The following is a 17,997-nucleotide window of genomic DNA, read 5'->3' on the forward strand; positions in this document are numbered from 1 at the left end:
TCAGATGTGCTGCAGTAGCTTACAGATGCAGAACCTTATCTTTGTTTCAACATGCAATGTCTTTTTAGAGGTTTATCAGTTTACAGGTTGCATTAGATTGTATTAAGCTTAACTTTCCCTTCTTTTCTAACATATCTAGGCAATGATAGCTTTTGGAGTAATTAGAGCTTAATTATGTGTTTGTTTTTTATTGCTTAATGTATTTTTAAATTAAAAGTGTGGCTTACATAAAGTTCACGTGTTATAAAGTATGTTTTTTAAAATAATAATAAATTAATAATAGGTAAAACAATCCAACTAAGGCAGTTGTAGTATGCTAGTTCACACATGTTTTCATTTTTTATTGTAATTTATTTACTACTATTATTCATAGAGTTTTAATACTACAAATTCAATTATTGAAAGATAATATTAAACTAAAAAAAGACTATAAAGCCCAATAAAATAATTCAAGCATTAGGTTTAAATTAATAAAAAATAATATTAAATTAAAAAATAATAAATTTAATTCTTTGTCCTTTGTTTATAAATTTACATTTGTTAAATGAAATGTAGTAATACATTATTTTTTTTGCTTCGTACACTTTAATGAAAATTAATTATGTGATTCTGAATTTTTATTTAGGTATTGTCATTTTTGACAAAAAAAATATTACAAATGGATAAGAGTTGGTTAAATCAGCCTAGATTTACTACTGCTTATAAGGATGGGGTTCGAGATTTTCTTCAATTTGCCATGCGTAATGCTTTTAGTAATGGAAAAATAATGTGTCCATGTATTCGGTGTGTTAATTGTTCACAACAAACTCTTGAAATTGTTAGAGAGCACTTAATTTGTGATGGTTTTATGAGGGGATACACTACTTGGATATTACATGGGGAGGAGTTACCTTCTAATATGGGTGATACATCTTGTCCTTTAGATATTTCCCATAGAAATGAAATTGAACATGTTCCCAGTCCTCATACCTTAAATCCTCCTAGGTTACGCGATAATATGGTAGAGTTATTGCAGGATGCCTTGCGTGATAATCTTCCATCTATTAATGACACGCTAATGGACGCAAATGTCATAAAAACTAGCTTAGGAGATGGCATTGAGGAGCCCCAAAATAATCCAATTGGTAATGAGCAATTAGATGAAACATCAAATAGAGAAACTAGTGATATTCATAAATTTTTAAAAGAAGTGGATGTAGAGTTATATCCAGGGTGTAAGAACTTTTCTAAACTTTCATTTCTGATTCATTTATACCACCTAAAATGCTTGAATGGATGGACAGGAAAATCATTTGGTATGCTTCTTGAGTTACTAATAGATGCATTTCCTGATGGAACAACTTTATCCAAATCTGTTTATGAATCCAAAAAAATAATTCAAGCATTAGGTTTAAATTACGAGAAAATCCACTCTTGTGAACATGATTGTATGTTATTTTGGGGTGAGAATAAGGATGAGGAATCTTGTAAAGTTTGTGGATCTTCACGATGGAAAATAAATAAAGGGAATAATGAGAGTAATAAAACAAATAAAAAGCCGGTTAAAGTATTGCGTTACTTTCCATTAATTCCAAGACTACAGCGGATATATGCTTCTGCTGAAACCGCTAAGGAAATGAGGTGGCATGAAGATGGACGTAATAAGGATGGATTATTAAGGCATCCTGCAGATGGAGAAGCTTGGAAGGCTTTTGATGCTCGTTATCCTGATTTCTCTTCGGAGCCACGTAATGTGAGGCTTGGTTTGTGTAGTGATGGTTTTAGTCCTTTTGGAATAATGTCCACTAGTCATAGCACATGGCCGGTTGTACTAATTCCTTACAACACTCCACCATGGATTTACATGAAACAATCTTCATTTATCTTATCAATGATTATTCCAGGAAAAAACAGTCCTGGGAATGATATTGATATTTATTTACAGCCTTTGATTTCTGAATTAAAAGAATTATGGAGTGGTGTCTCAACTTTTGATTCTTTTAAGAAAGAAAGGTTTTCTTTGCGTGCTGCTTTGATGTGGACATTAAATGATTTGCCTGCCTTAGCAATGTTGTCTGGTTGGAGCACTAAAGGAAAATTTGCATGTCCTTGTTGTGCTTCGTCCACTAGTTCAATATGGCTAAATAATAGCAAGAAACAATGTTACATGGGTCATCGTAGGTGGCTACCCGAGGATCATATATTTCGTAAACAAGCTGAATTTTTTGATGCCACTGAAGAGTTACGGGTAGCTCCTATAAGAGCGAATGGTAGTGATGTGTTGAATCAATTAGATAGAATTCAACATACATATGGCAAGCAATCAAAAATGAAAAAGAGGAAGAAAAGGTCTAATGAAGGAAATGATGATTCATTAATAGGGTGGAAGAAGAGAAGCATTTTTTTTGAATTACCATATTGGCAACATAACTTGCTACGCCACAATCTAGATGTTATGCACATTGAGAAGAATGTGTGTGATAATTTTCTAGACACTTTCTTGAATGTGGCTGGTAAATCAAAAGACAACTTGAATGCTCGCCTTGATTTGGAGGAATTGGGCATTAGGAGTGAATTGCATGCCCAAAATTGTCCAAATGGTAAACATAGATTGCCTCCAGCCTCTTTTACATTAACAAAAAGAGAGAAAAATATCCTATGTGGTGTTTTACAAAATGTTAAAATGCCTGATGGTTATGCTTCCAATATTTCAAGGTGTGTTAGAATGAACGAGAATAAAGTTGTGAATCTTAAAAGTCATGATTGCCATATTTTGATTAAATACTTGCTTCCAGTGGCATTAAAATCATGTAGTCCATCAAAAGAAGTTATTTCAATTGTCATCGAAGTAGCTTCTTTCTTCAGATCAATATGTTCGAAGGTGATAGATAGTAAAAATCTTGATAAAATTCAAAATCAAATCATACTGACACTTTGCAAGTTGGAGAAAACTTTTCTTCCATCATTCTTTACTATCATACCTCATTTAATGATTCATTTGGTGGAAGAAGCTAGAATGGGTGGTCCAGTGCAATACAGATGGATGTATCCCTTAGAAAGGTACTTACATACATTATGTTTATATTTCATTTTTATTAATTTCTTTCTCAATGTTTGCACAATTATAATTTTTCATTTGATTATAGGTCATTTGTAATTTTAAAATCAATGGTACGTAATAAAGCCCAACCTGAGGGATCGATTGCTGAAGGATATGTAGCTGAAGAGTGTTTAACATTTTGTTCAAGGTATCTTCAAGGGGTTGAGTCTAGATTCAATCGTCCCTTAAGAAACCCCGATCCACCAAATGAAAATGTTAGATACTTGTTTTCTAGTTTAGGTAAACCAATAGGAAAAGGTGAGAATGTCATTTTAGATGATTTATCATTGATACAAGCACATCGTTATGTGTTACGCCATTCTGATGCAATAGAGCCATTTCGTCAGTAAGTATATTCACACATCTCTTGATATATTTAGTTATTTAACATTTTAAATAGATAAATATTTCATTAATTTTTTTATTGAATGTAGAGAGTTTATTGATTTTGAAAAAAGAAGACGTAGACGAGGTACACGTCTTGACAATAGTGCTATATATAAACTACTGAATGAAAAGTTTCATGATTGGTTTCGAAATAGGGTAAGACTAATTTGCTTGCTTTATCATGTTATGAAAATTATTTAATTTCTTTTATATTAATATATTATATCTTATATTTAGGTTTTGGCAAATTCTGATTCATCCATCGCAGATGATATTTTGAGCATTGGTAGAGGTCCTAATAATGTTGTCAGGAGATTCTCTGGCTATATAATTAATGGAATTAGATTCCATACTTTATCACGAGAGGATCAACAATTGACACAAAAAAGTGGGGTTGTTAACACACCAGAAACTGGAGGGTTGGAATATTTTGGGAGATTAACTGATATTATTGAGTTAAATTATTTTGATAATTTTAAGGTGGTTTTATTTAGGTGTGATTGGTATGATATTCATCATCCTGCTGGAATTAAGTGTGATGAATTTGGATTCACCCTTGTAAATTTCTCTCGCTTGATCCATACTGGCGAGAAGGCAAATGATGATCCTTATGTATTCTCTTTCCAAGTTCAACAAGTATTTTATGTGCAGGATCCTAATAGTCCTAATTGGCATATAGTTGATCAAGCATAAATTAGCCGCATTTTTATTATCCTTTTTATTGCTTATTTACACATTTTTTAGTTTAATTTATGGTTTTTATCTTGTTTTTACAGAAAAGGAAGAAATTGGAAAATTGGAGAAAAAGTGCAGAAAATTGACAGAAAAGTGATTGGGTCAGTGATTTGCCCAAAACACTCAAATCACCGGGCAAATCACTTTGACAGCAGAAACCTGGAGGCAACAGGCAGAAGTGATATGGGCAGTGATTTGCCCAAGACACTCGAAGACACTGGCCAAATCACTCGCAGAAGACAGAGAGCAGAAAACTGGACTGACTCACAGAAAAGTGATTGGGTCAGTGATTTGCCCAATCACTTGAAGAAACTGGTCAAATCACCGGGCAAATCACTTTGACAGCAGAAACTGACAGCAGAGCGGGAAATTGGGCAGAAAACAGAAATCTGAATTTTCAGATGTCCAAATCCAACCCAATCACTACCAACATAAAATCAAGAGCCACGAAAGAGCTTCTCATCCAAGGAATTCCAATTGCAATTAAATTCAACATCAAAAGAGGAGTCAAACACCAAATCAAAAAGGGATTTCAAAACCCTAGATAGATAGAATTCTTCAGCTATAAAAGGAGAGCCTCCAAACCAGCAAAGGCATCTTCTGATCATCTCTCAGCTTCAGAAACTCTCCAGAAACGCAGCAATCTCTTCTTTCTTTTCTTTTGTGATTTTGTCCACCATGAGTGGCTAAACACTTTCCTTTCTAGTTGAAGTTGGAAAATTCAGATTTGTGATGAATTGGGAGATTTAAATCTCCATTGTTAAACTTCTATTTATTTTCAATATTTATGCAATTTGATCTTTCTATAATTGTTGCTTTGCTTTTAGAATCAATTTAGGCCTATTGCTTTTAATTGCTTGAGTAACAATTGTTTGAATAATTTAAGTCCGTAATTGCTTATATTATTTGAACACAAATTTAATCAAGTTGCATGATCTAAACTTGACTACGCGGTTGGCAAGGTTAGAATTAGGTTTCTCTAAGTCTTAATGCAGTTAACAGTTGTTCGATGCCAAAGGCCCCAAGGACGTTCCTTGGCAACTTGTTAACTAGTGTTTGATTAGCGAACGTTTCCTAATCAAACTAGAACTAAGGAAGAATTTGGATTGTGAGAAGCGTCTTCCACATCCTAAACTAATTTATTGAGATAAATAGGAGTATTAAAGAATCAATGATCAATTCTAAACAATCTAAAATAGATCCATACTTCAACTAGAAGCTTTTCTCTTATTGATTTACTCATCTTTAAATTATTGCTTTCTTTTGTTATTTAGTGTTAATCCATCAACTCAAAACCCCCCTCTTTTAATTACTTGTTATTTACTTGACCTAGTCATTATTAGGAAAATCATTGGTGTCAATTCCCTGTGGTTCGACCCTATTGCCACTATCTACAAGTTTATTGTTGATTGTTTAATAGGTTTATTTTTGACGGCTTCGACAACCGCTTATCAAAAATTGGCGCCGTTGCCGGGGAATTGATTTAAACTAATGTATTTTCCTTTTATGATCAGGGCTGATCGTAAAGAAGTTCTTCTTTACGATCCAGAAATTGAACACACTGCCAAGACCTTACAAGCATGGCTACGGTAAGTATGTCTTTTCTCTCTTTTCAAATTTTTGAACTAACCTCTATTGTGAGAAATTATAGTCAAGCTCGACAAGTTCAACAACTTCAACAAGCACATGCATTTGAAGGATTCTATGGACAGCCAAGACATAATCCCTACCTTGACACATACAATACAGGTTGGGGAGACAATCTGAACTATGGCTATGCTAGGACAGACCACTACCATGACTACCAAAGAGATCTGCAATATAATCCAGGTTGGAGGGACCATCCAAATTTCAACTATGCAAGGGGAAATCAATATCCAAGCTACCAGCAAAGGAATCAAGCTCAAGCTGCACCTCAGAACCCCAATGCACCTCTTGAAGAGATTGTGAAGAATTTAGCAAATACAGTGCAAAGTCTTGAGAAACAAGTGAGCCAAGTGGCCACTTCAATGAGCAAATTTGAGTCTCAAGGGAAGCTACCCTCCCAAACTGAGATAAATCCAAGACAAAATGTTAGTGCCATCACATTGAGGAGTGGAAAAGAGTTGCAAGACAATGGGGTTGAAAAATTGCAAAAACAGGCCATGGAAGAAATTCTGCCAGAAAGTGATCAGGGCAGTGATTTGCCCAATTCACTAGTAGAAACTGACCCGATCGCTGGGCAAATTGAGCTGTCCAGCAGTGATTTGCCCAAATCACCAGAGAAGGCAGAGAGTGATCTGCCCAAATCAACAGACCAGGCAGAATCCAGTCAAAGGCAAAAACAGCAACTTATGGAGAAATTCAAGGTACCTCCTCCCTTCCCAAAGAGATTTGCAAGATCCCAAAAGGAGAAAGAGGAAAAAGAGATATTGGAGACACTTCGCAAAGTGGAAATCAACATACCCCTACTTGATGCTATCAAACAAATACCAAGGTATGCTAAATTTCTCAAAGAGCTATGCACCAATAGGAGGAAACTTGCTGAACATAAAAAGGTAAGTGTGGGGGAGTGTGTCTCAGCTGTCATTCAAAGGAAACTTCCCACCAAATGCAAGGATAGAGGAATGTTTGCCATTTCATGCAAAATAGGCAACATAGGAATAAAGAAGGCCATGTGTGACCTTGGAGCTTCAATAAATGTCATGCCTCTTTCTATTTTTAACTTGTTGAATGCAGGTACACTCAAGGGCACCAGCATTATGATCCAATTGGCTGATCGATCTATTGTCTACCCCAAGGGAGTACTAGAAGATGTGTTGGTGCAAGTGGACCAATTAGTCTTTCCAGCAGATTTTTATGTTATTGACATGGAGGAAGACAAGGGAAAAATCACCTCTGATATCCTACTTGGAAGACCATTCTTAAGTACAGCAAGAACTAAAATTGATGTGCATGATGGCACATTGACTATGGAGTTTGAAGGGGAAGTTATCAAATTTAATATTTATGATGCCATGAAATTCCCCAATGATGTTTCTCCTGTTTATGGCCTTGATGTTATTGATGATTTAAGTCAAGAAATTTTTGATTTTGATCAAGAAAATTTACTTTATGATGGTCTTTGCAGGAAAGGAGAAGTGGACAGCAACATCACTGAAGCAGAAAAAACAGCAGACTGCTGTAACTTGCTGGATGTGGGTGATTTGCCCAGTGATTTGCCCAGATCACCAGATAATCTGCTCAAATCACAGACCAAATCACTGGAGCAGATAGACTTGACAGACAGTGATTTGCCCAGATCACCAGATAATCTGCCCAAATCACAGCCCAAATCAGACAGCAAACAGCAGAAATCAGCACAAACAGCAACTGCACCAGAACTGAAACCATTGCCCAGCCACCTCAAATATGCCTACTTGGGAGCTGGAAATTCACTTCCAGCAATTATTTCTAACCAGCTCAGCCAATAAGAAGAGGAAAAGCTCCTTAATCTGTTGAGGAAGCACAAGAAAGCAATTGGGTGGACCTTGGAGGACATAAAAGGCACCTCAAGACCATTCGGTGGAGGCTCAAGACAGGATGCAGCACATGGAAAGCATGTTGCAGCTGCTGGTTCAACATTTTCTGCCCACAGACCAGCCACGACAGTGATTTGACCAGTGATTTGCCCAAATCACCTGCTCAAATCACCCACATCCCAGGCAGTCCCTTTCCTTCTCCTTATTAATTTTTTCATATTTATGTTTAAACATTGAGGACAATGTTTAGGATAGGTGTGGGGGTATTTGCTGTTAGGTTTAGGTTATATTTTTTCCGTTTACATTATCTTTTTGCTTTCTTTTTATTTCTTTTTGCATCTTTTTGCCCCATAAACACACACCAAAATTTTTTCACACATTTTTTTCACTTTTTGCACACACACACACAGAATTTTGACTTAGCTTTTGCTCTACTCAGCATAGATAACAAGGTTAAAAAAGCTTTCTATCTCATGACCCCATTGATTTTCCACCCCTTTAAGCCTAAATTGAATCAATTATAGTGTGCTACCTTCACTTAGGGAGTTTTTCTCTTGAATTGAATCCTCAAATTTGCTAAGGTCAAGGGAAATAAAAACACAAATACATGCAAACACAAAGTTAGTGTAACTCCTTATGAGCTGATTTGCCCAAACTATCATAAAAAACCAGCATAAAGCACAAATCATAAACTTGTTCCAATGGTTTAAGACTATGAACTGAGCCTAATAGCCACTTGGAGAAGTGACTGACTGAGTAACCGGGGGTGTATCACCCATGTACACAATCGCGTAAAAAGGTCAGTGACTTTTCCAAGCAAATAAGTTTCGATGGTCTAGTGATAGGCGGTTGTCGAAGCCGTCAAAAATAAACCTATTAAACAATCAACAATAAACTTGTAGATAGTGGCAATAGGGTCGAACCACAGGGAATTGACACCAATGATTTTCCTAATAATGACTAGGTCAAGTAAATAACAAGTAATTAAAAGAGGGGGGTTTTGATTTGATGATTAAATAGCAAAAGAAAGCAATAATTTAAATAGATGAGAATTTCAATGAGAAAGAGATTCTAGTTGAAGTGTGAGTCTAATTCAGCTTGTTCAGAATTGATCATTGATTATTAAAGACTCCTATTTGATTTCAATAAATTAGTTTTGGTTGTGGAAGACGCTTCTCACAATCCAAATTTCTCCTTAGTTCTAGTTTGATTAGGAAACGTTCGCTAATCAAACACTAATCAACAAGTTGCCAAGGAACGTCCTTGGGGCATTGTAGCATCGAACAACTGTTGATTGCATTAAGACTTAGAGAAACCCAATTCTATCCTTGCCAACCGCGTGGTCAAGTTTAGATTATACAAACTGATTAAAAGTGTATTTGAACAATCTAAGCAATTACGGACCTAAACCATTCAAACAATATTACTTAAGCAATTTAAAAGCAATGGGCCCTTATTGATTCTAAAAGCAAAGTAATGTTTATAAAAAAGATCAGATTGCATAAATATTGAAACAAACAAGAGTTCAACAATGGAGTATTAAACCTCCCAATTCATCACAAATCTGAATATTCTCAACTTCAACTAGAAAATAAGGAAATTAGCCACTCATGGTGGACTAAATACACAAAAGATGGAAAAGAAAAGAAAATAGAAGAGCTGCAGAATTTCTGGCGTGAGGAAGAGGAAGCTCAATAGCTGATCAGATGATAATGCCCTTGCTGGTTTTGAGACTACCCTTTTATAGCTGAAGAATTGTCTAGGGTTTTGAAATCCCTTTTTGATTTGATGTTGGACTCCTCTTTTGATGTTGAATTTGATTGCAATTAGATTTCCTTGGATGAGAAGTTCTTTCGTGGCTCTTGGATAAGTGTTGGTAGTGATTGGATTGGATTTGGACTTCTGAAAATTCGGATTTCTGTTTGCTGTCCATTTTCCCGCTCTGCTGTAATTTTCTGCTATCAAAGTGATTTGCCCGGCGATTTGACCAGTTTCTTGGGCAAATCACTGGGCAAATCGCTTCTCTGTGAGTCAGTCCTCTATGCCTCTGCGAGTGATTTGGCCAGTGATTCTCGATTGTCTTGGTCAAATCGCTTGCCCATGTCACTGCTGTCTGTTGCCTCTGGGTATCTGTTTTAGCTTGATCTGGGCAGTGATTGGAGCAGATTTTTGGGCAAATCACTGGGCAAATCATCCTTTTGCAAATTTTCTGCACTTTTTCTCCCATTTTCCAGATTCTTCCTTTTCTGTAAAAACAAGATAAAAACCATAAATTAAACTAGAAAATGTGTAAATAAGCAATAAAAGAGATAATAAAAATGTGGCTAAATTGTGCTTGATCATCTAGACTATGAACAGAGCTAGTAGCCACTTGAACAAGTGACTAACTGAGTAACCGGGGGTGTATCACCCATGTACACAATCGCGTAAAAAGGTTAGTGACTTTTTCAGGCAAGGATAAGAATAAGTGCTGTTGAAAATAAAAATAAAAATAAAAAGGAAGAAAGAAGAAAAGGGGCAAGTCACTCCTAGGGGCTGCACTAAACCTAACATAAAAGAATAAGCATGATTGAGTCAAAAACCTTTCTCTTGACCATGGTAGGTGAAAGGAAACAAGGAAAGGAGAGGACGACCTTGGTGCATGTACTCTATACTGTGATACTTCAGCTTAGGAGTCTAGGGGGGGCTGATTAAGTGGTACTTAGGCTCAAAGGAAAAAGGAACTTGATTAACTAAGTTATTTGTTGCTTGAGGACAAGCAAAAAGCTAGGTGTGGGGGTATTTGATCAAGCATAAATTAGCCGCATTTTTATTATCCTTTTTATTGCTTATTTACACATTTTTTAGTTTAATTTATGGTTTTTATCTTGTTTTTACAGAAAAGGAAGAAATTGAAAAATTGGAGAAAAAGTGCAGAAAATTGACAGAAAAGTGATTGGGTCAGTGATTTGCCCATAACACTCAAATCATCGAGCAAATCACTTTGACAGCAGAAACCTGGAGGCAACAGGCAGAAGTGATATGGGTAGTGATTTGCCCAAGACACTCGAAGACACTGGCCAAATCACTCGCAGAAGACAGAGAGCAGAAAACTGGACTGACTCACAGAAAAGTGATTGGGTCAGTGATTTGCCCAATCACTTGAAGAAACTGGTCAAATCACCGGGCAAATCACTTTGACAGCAGAAACTGACAGCAGAGCGGGAAATTGGACAGAAAACAGAAATCTGAATTTTCAGATGTCCAAATCCAACCCAATCACTACCAACATAAAACCAAGAGCCACGAAAGAGCTTCTCATCCAAGGAATTCCAATTGCAATTAAATTCAACATCAAAAGAGGAGTCAAACACCAAATCAAAAAGGGATTTCAAAACCCTAGATAGATAGAATTCTTCAGCTATAAAAGGAGAGCCTCCAAACCAGCAAAGGCATCTTCTGATCATCTCTCAGCTTCAGAAACTCTCCAGAAACGCAGCAATCTCTTCTTTTCTTTTCTTTTGTGATTTTGTCCACCATGAGTGGCTAAACACTTTCCTTTCTAGTTGAAGTTGGAAAATTCAGATTTGTGATGAATTGGGAGATTTAAATCTCCATTGTTAAACTTCTATTTATTTTCAATATTTATGCAATTTGATCTTTCTATAATTGTTGCTTTGTGATCAAGCATAATTTAGCCACATTTTTATTATATTTATTACTGTTTATTTACACATTTTTCTAGCTTAATTTGTGTTTTTGTTATGTTTTTACAGAAAAGGAAGAAATTGGGAAGTTAGAGAAAAAGTGAAGAAAAAGCTGGAAAAGTGATTGGGTCGGAGTGATTTGGCCAAATCACTCGCAGAAACTGGCCAAATCACTCGCAGAGACAGAGACAGAAACTGGACTGAATCCCAGAAAGCGATTGGGGCAGATTGGGCAAGTGATTTGCCCAAATCACTCGCAGAAACTGCCCAAATCACCTTGACAGCAGAAGTTGACAGCAGAGCGGGAAAAGTGCAGAAATTAGAAATTCGAATTATCAGAAGTCCAAATCTAACTCAATCACTACCAACATAATTCCAGGAGCCACGAGACAATTTCTCACCTAAGGAATTCCTTTTACAATTAAAATCCACATCCAAAGAGGAATCAAAGACCAAGTCAAGAAGGGATTTCAAAACCCTAGATGGATGAGATTCTCCAACTATAAAAGAGCAACCTCCAAACCAGCAAAGGCATCTCTTTCAGCATCTGCCATTCTCGGAAATTCTCCAGCAACACAGCAGAAACTTTCCTTCTTTCTTTTCTTCTTTATTTTTGTATTTTAGTCACCATGAGTGGCTAAATTCATTATTTTCTAGTTGAAGTTGAGAATATTCAGATTTGTGATGAATTGGGAGGTTTAATACTCCATTGTTGAACTCTTGCTTGTTTCAATATTTATGCAATCAGATCTTTTCCATAATTATTACTTTGCTTTTAGAATCAATAAGGGCCCATTGCTTTTAAATTGCTTAAGTGATAAATTGTTTGAATGATTTAGGTCCGTAATTGCTTAAATTGTTTGAACATAAATATAATCAGTTGCATAACCTAGCCTTGACCACGCGGTTGGCAAGGATAGAATTGGGTTTCTCTAAGTCTTAATGTGATCAACGGTTGTTCGATGCTAAATGCCCCAAGGACGTTCCTTGGCAACTTGTTGATCAGTGTTTGATTAGCGAACGTTTCCTAATCAAACTAGAACTAAGGAGGAATTTGGATTGTAAGAAGCGTCTTCCACAACCAAAACTGATTTATTGAAATCAAATAGGAGTCTTTAATAATCAATGATCAATTCTGAACAAACTGAATTAGGCTCACACTTCAGCTAGAATCTCTTTCCCATTGATATTCTCACTTATTTAAATTATTGTTCTCTTTTGTTTTTAGCTTTTAACACATCAAAACAAATCCCCCTCTTTTACTTACTTGTTATTACTTGCCTTAGTCATTATTAGGAAGATACTTGGTGTCAATTCCCTGTGGTTCGACCCTATTGCCACTATCTACAAGTTTATTGTTGATTGATAATAGGTTTATTTTTTACGGCTTCGACAACCGCCTATCAAAAATTGGCGCCGTTGCCGGGGATTTGATTTAAACTAACGTATTTTCCCTTTATGACCAGGTCTGGCCGTAAAGACACTCTTCTTTACGACCCTGAGATTGAAAAAACTGCCAAGCACTTAAGGAAGCAAGCAAATTTGAGGAACCAAGCCTCAAAAGCATCTTCATCAGCAACACCATCTCACAGAGCTGTTGCTACACCTGCTGATTTTTCTGCACCAGCAAATTCACCTACTTCTACACCAGCTGAAGCACTTGCTGTCACATCTGCCCCTGCTGCAGAAATCTTTGCACCAGCAGACTCTCCTACGACCACTACTGCATTTGAACCTGATACCCGATTCCAGGTTATGGCAGAAAATCCAGCAATGGCAGCACCACCTGCTGCCCATGTAGAAGCTGAAATACAAGCTGGAAACGTGCCCATCCAAGCACCCCAGCCACGGGAAAGAACTCTCGGAGAGTTAGCTGAACCAACAGGAGATCAAGCACCCTTATGCATTGAATATCCCCTATTGACAGCACCATTCGAGCTAAGGACAGGACTGATTCATCTCCTTCCTAAATTCAGAGGCCTAGAAAATGAAGATCCTCACAAGCATTTGAAGGCATTCCACGTTGTGTGCTCAACCATGAGACCCCAAGGCATTCCAGAAGACGATATCAAGCTTAGAGCCTTCCCTTTTTCCCTTGAAGACTATGCCAAAGAATGGCTATTCTACTTGCCACCCGGATCCATCACATCATGGGCTGATATGGTAAGAGTATTCTTGAGAAAATTCTTTCCAACCTCAAAAGCCATAGGCATCCGTCGGGAAATAAGCGGCATAAAGCAAAAGCACTCTGAAGGCTTGTATGAGTATTGGGAAAGGTTCAAAAAGTTGTGCACAAGCTGCCCTCGGCATGATATTTCTGACCAATCTCTCATTGAGTACTTCTATGGAGGTTTGCTACCCTCAGAGAGAAAATTTACAAGTTTATTGGTTCGACCCTATTGCCACTATCTACAAGTTTATTGTTGATTGTTTAATAGGTTTATTTTTGACGGCTTCGACAACCGCTTATCAATAGTTATAAAGGTTACACCTCGAGACTTGTATGACATGGGCAAAGATGAAGAAGTAGATGATTCTACTGATATTATAAATGACATTAGTCATTTTACAAGTTTTGAGGGAAACCCACAGTGGGTCAGGGATGATGTAGGGGAAGAAGATATTATTTATGTGTAAATTATATTCAAGATTTTAAATTTTATTATTTATTAAAGGATTTTTTTTTTAAATTACCATGATTTTATTTTCACTTGTATGTTATTTATATGCAGAATATTGTATGTAAACTTATATTTTTGATTTCTTAATAGCATAGACAATGTCTCAAAGAAGTAGAAGTATTCTAGGTTTGAGAACAGTGCGAACTAGTTCAGAAACTTAGGAGCAAGTGGAAGGCGATCAACAAACAAATGACCGACCCAACACACAAGCTTATGAAAATGACGACTTGGAAATGATTGGTAATTGTATCTATTAAAATTAAATGAATAGTGACCATGTCTCTGCTTTCTACTGCTGTCATGGGTACTGTATTCTGTTTCAGATATTTAATTGTTATTATGAGTTTTTTTAGAATTAATTGATTTAATTTTAATTAAGATGGAAATTGTAATCGATTTAAAAAACGAGAAGAACTGTGATGAAAAGCATTTGGAATATGGATACAAATGAGAAGATCGTCATCGGAGTAGACGAATTTGGTACTCCTTGGACAAAAGAAGCTGCTGCCCTTACTTCCTTTCTAGGAGTTATTGCAAAAAATGGACAACTTGCACCCATATCCATAAGAAAATGGAATGATAAAGCATTTTCTACATTTAAAAAGAAGATGTTGGACATTGTCAAGGTATTACTTTTCTAAATTCAACTTTAATATATGTTAAAGTTAAAATTTTATTGTATAATTATTTATTTCATGTGTACATCTATTTTCAGCAAAGGTTTTCATATCCTTCGAGTCAGGCAACCGATGATTGGATTTTAAAGTCATTGAACAAAAAATGGAGAGATTATAAAGGTGACTTGAAGCAAGAAAATTATGGTCTATCAAAGACAAAGGATGAAATCATAGAAAATGCACCTGAGGGTGTTATGGAAGATCAATGGGCAACCCTTGTAAATTCATGGTTCACTGAGAAGAGTCAGGTAAATACTTAGATGCTAGTCTTCTTCTTTTATATACATATATATATATACATATATATATATATATATATTAAAGTCTACTTATTAGAATTAAGTTTCTTTTTTCTATTGTGAATTTATATTTTTTTCAGAAGTTAAGTGAGATTAACAAAGCAAATGCAAAGAAGAAGAAAAATGCACATACTTGTGGAAGAAAAAGCTTTGCAAGGAAAAAATTTGAAATGGTATGAGTAGTTAGAGTGAATTTTAAAATTGCATATACTATTGTTTATATTTTGTTATAATAGATTGAACCATTTGATTGATAGATTGATGAAAATGGACAAGTGCCTGATAGATTGACTCTTTATGAAGAAACTCACAAGAGAAAGGATTGAACTTATATTGATGATGAAGTTAGACAACTGATTGTACGTATAATTTATTTTAGAATTTGTATTTAATAATTATAAATTCTTCTACTTATTCAAATTATTATTTTTTAGGAAAAAGCTCGTGCTCTAATAAGTGAAAGAAGTCAAGATGCTTCAATTGATTCATCTGAATTGAATGAACAAGTTTTTCAAGAAGTTATGGGAGAAGAACACAATGGTAGGGTGAGCGGTGTTGGATTTGGTCCTACTCCAACTAGTTATTATGGTAGAAAGAGAGCAAGAAATGAATCTTCGGATTTTGTCCAATCCAAAAAAATTGAATTTCTTGAGAAGCAATTGGAAGAAGTGACTAAAAATTATGACACAGTAACAACAACTTTAAATGGTTTGAAAGCATGGATTTCCAAGACATTTCCTGGTGCTCTAGAGGTATTTATAATCTTTTGCAACTTTATCTTTGGTTATATAATATTTAGGCTATTTAATTGTAGGTGTCTTGATTTTTGGGTATTGAAGTATAAAATTTGAAATGCAGTAATCAAGATAAGTAATTGGTATTATTTTGATAGTGATATTGGTTGAAAATGTGAACTACACGTGATAGTTGAGAAGATTTATTATTATTATTATTGGCTTGGCAAATTTCATTCATTCTTACAGTGTAATATTTTATTCTCTCTAGTATTGAAATTAAATATTATTATTGTTATTTACAGGAAATTAATGAGGAAGCAATTAATCAAGATCATTGTTCTCCAAACAATATTTCATCACACTCAAGTCATAACCCAGGTCATAACCCAGGAGATGATATCTAGATGGTTAGCTTTTAAAATTATTTGAAATTTAGTCATCTGCTTTTGACACATTGACTTAGGATTTTTTTAAGAAAAGTAGTTCTTTTGGCCAATTGAATTCATAGTGTTTTTGAAAAGCAGAAACAGTTATTATTGGGTAAATTTTATTGCACATTAATGAAATAGACTTCTTTTTTTAAATGCTTGTTATGTACATTTTCTAACTTATTTGATATATGTATTTAAATTGGTTCTTTTTTCATTTGATGAAGGAAATGATTCCATTAAAAAAATTGGTATATAACACATAGTCATTATAACCCTCCTTCAATTTTTAGTGGCAAATTAGCCCACAACACTAATGAAATATATAAAGTAATAGTTTGGAAAATACAAGGAAAAAAAAAAGCCAATATATGCAGGATCAAAATTTTGGCACGGAAAAAAATTTTGTTGCAAAATTGTATTAGAGGCGGTTCACGTTCGGCCGGTAAATACACTACTACAAATTGTTTGGCGGCAAATACAAAAACCAGTTATGAATGATAATAGAGGCGGTTTACAACCGCCGGTAAGCCCATCGCTACGACATTTTTGCCTGCAAATATGGATTCAGTTACAAATGCGACGTAGAGGCGTAATAGACCGCCGCTAAAATGACCGCTGCTACGGGAATCACCTACCCCGTCGGACCAACAAACTGCCGCTACGTTGTAGAGACGGTGGCATTGCCGGCGGTTGTTCGACGGTTCCTCTAACCGCCGCTACTGATTGTAGGGGCGGTTATAACCGCCGCCGTAGGCCTAAAAAACCGCCGGTATAGACCCTTTTTTTTGTAGTGCACTAACTTTACATACTCCATTTGCTGCTCTTTTTATTTTTTGGTAGAGAATAACAGCAAAAAATTTTGCTGCAATTCAATCAGATTGGCAACAGTATCAAATGGAAGATTTACTTGTTGTAACGAAATTTTATTGCAAATTGCAGCAATGTAATGCAAATGTTTCTTTAGAAGAAAAAAAAAATTTTGAACAGCCAATTGAAAAAATAAATGAAGTTATTTTTAACTTTTTTTAAAAAATATTAATAATATAATTAATTAATATTTAATTATTATGACTTATAAATATTGGTGTTCAATAAATGAAACTGTTGAGGAAAAAAATCATAAAAACTCTAAATAATTTTAAAATACTTTTTTCAAAAAGCACTTTCAGTTTTCCAACTAAAATTCCACATGGAACTTTGCATGCAACACAAAATTGATATTCCCAAGGTTCATCTTTTCAAGCTTTTCTTCCTCTACACGCACCCAGTCGATCAACATAAGCTGTTACTTACCTTCACATTAATTTCAATTATGATACACATGGCATGGGACTTCAAGCCAGACATCAATACATAAGATACATGTGTGGATGTGATCATACGTAGGTCTAACAACTCCACAACTTAATGTCAACTGCTGCTGCTTTCATTTTTCCTAGTTTTAGTTGCTAACTGCTCTCATAGGATCTATTGATGGGTGGGTGGTGTAATGGTCAAGAAACTTGACTTCAATCATCAAAAGCACATGCACCTCCACAACAGCAGAATATCAACATCAATTCCTGAATTTTCTCTCAACTGAGATTATCATTAATCTTTAATTCATAAGTTTTGCAGATAAGCAACATCTCAGGTTTTAATATATGGACAGTTCTTAATTTGACAACTGATATATTCAACACTTGGCATGCAAACCATGAAATGAATCTTCGAATCGAGCCACAGAAGGCAATGAAAATCAATAGTTCATAAATCCATGTTGCAAGATAAGAACGAAATGAATAA

General features: G+C 35.4%; 1 protein-coding gene and 1 long non-coding RNA gene across 2 annotated transcripts; both read left to right on the forward strand.

The window, feature by feature from the left end:
• The first annotated feature begins 658 nt into the window (after positions 1-658).
• Positions 659-3,429, forward strand: LOC110602099. Its single transcript, XM_043952069.1, has 3 exons — positions 659-1,471; positions 1,583-3,039; positions 3,126-3,429. Exons 1-3 carry the CDS (start codon positions 659-661, stop codon positions 3,427-3,429), a joined length of 2,574 nt encoding a protein of 857 aa, XP_043808004.1.
• Positions 3,430-14,899: 11,470 nt separating this feature from the next.
• Positions 14,900-15,367, forward strand: LOC122722063. Its single transcript, XR_006348943.1, has 3 exons — positions 14,900-14,993; positions 15,125-15,217; positions 15,302-15,367. It is a non-coding gene; the product is annotated as an uncharacterized LOC122722063 (long non-coding RNA).
• Positions 15,368-17,997: the final 2,630 nt, after the last annotated feature.

This window comes from Manihot esculenta, chromosome 16, assembly GCF_001659605.2.
Source record: "Manihot esculenta cultivar AM560-2 chromosome 16, M.esculenta_v8, whole genome shotgun sequence".
NCBI lineage: Eukaryota > Viridiplantae > Streptophyta > Magnoliopsida > Malpighiales > Euphorbiaceae > Manihot > Manihot esculenta.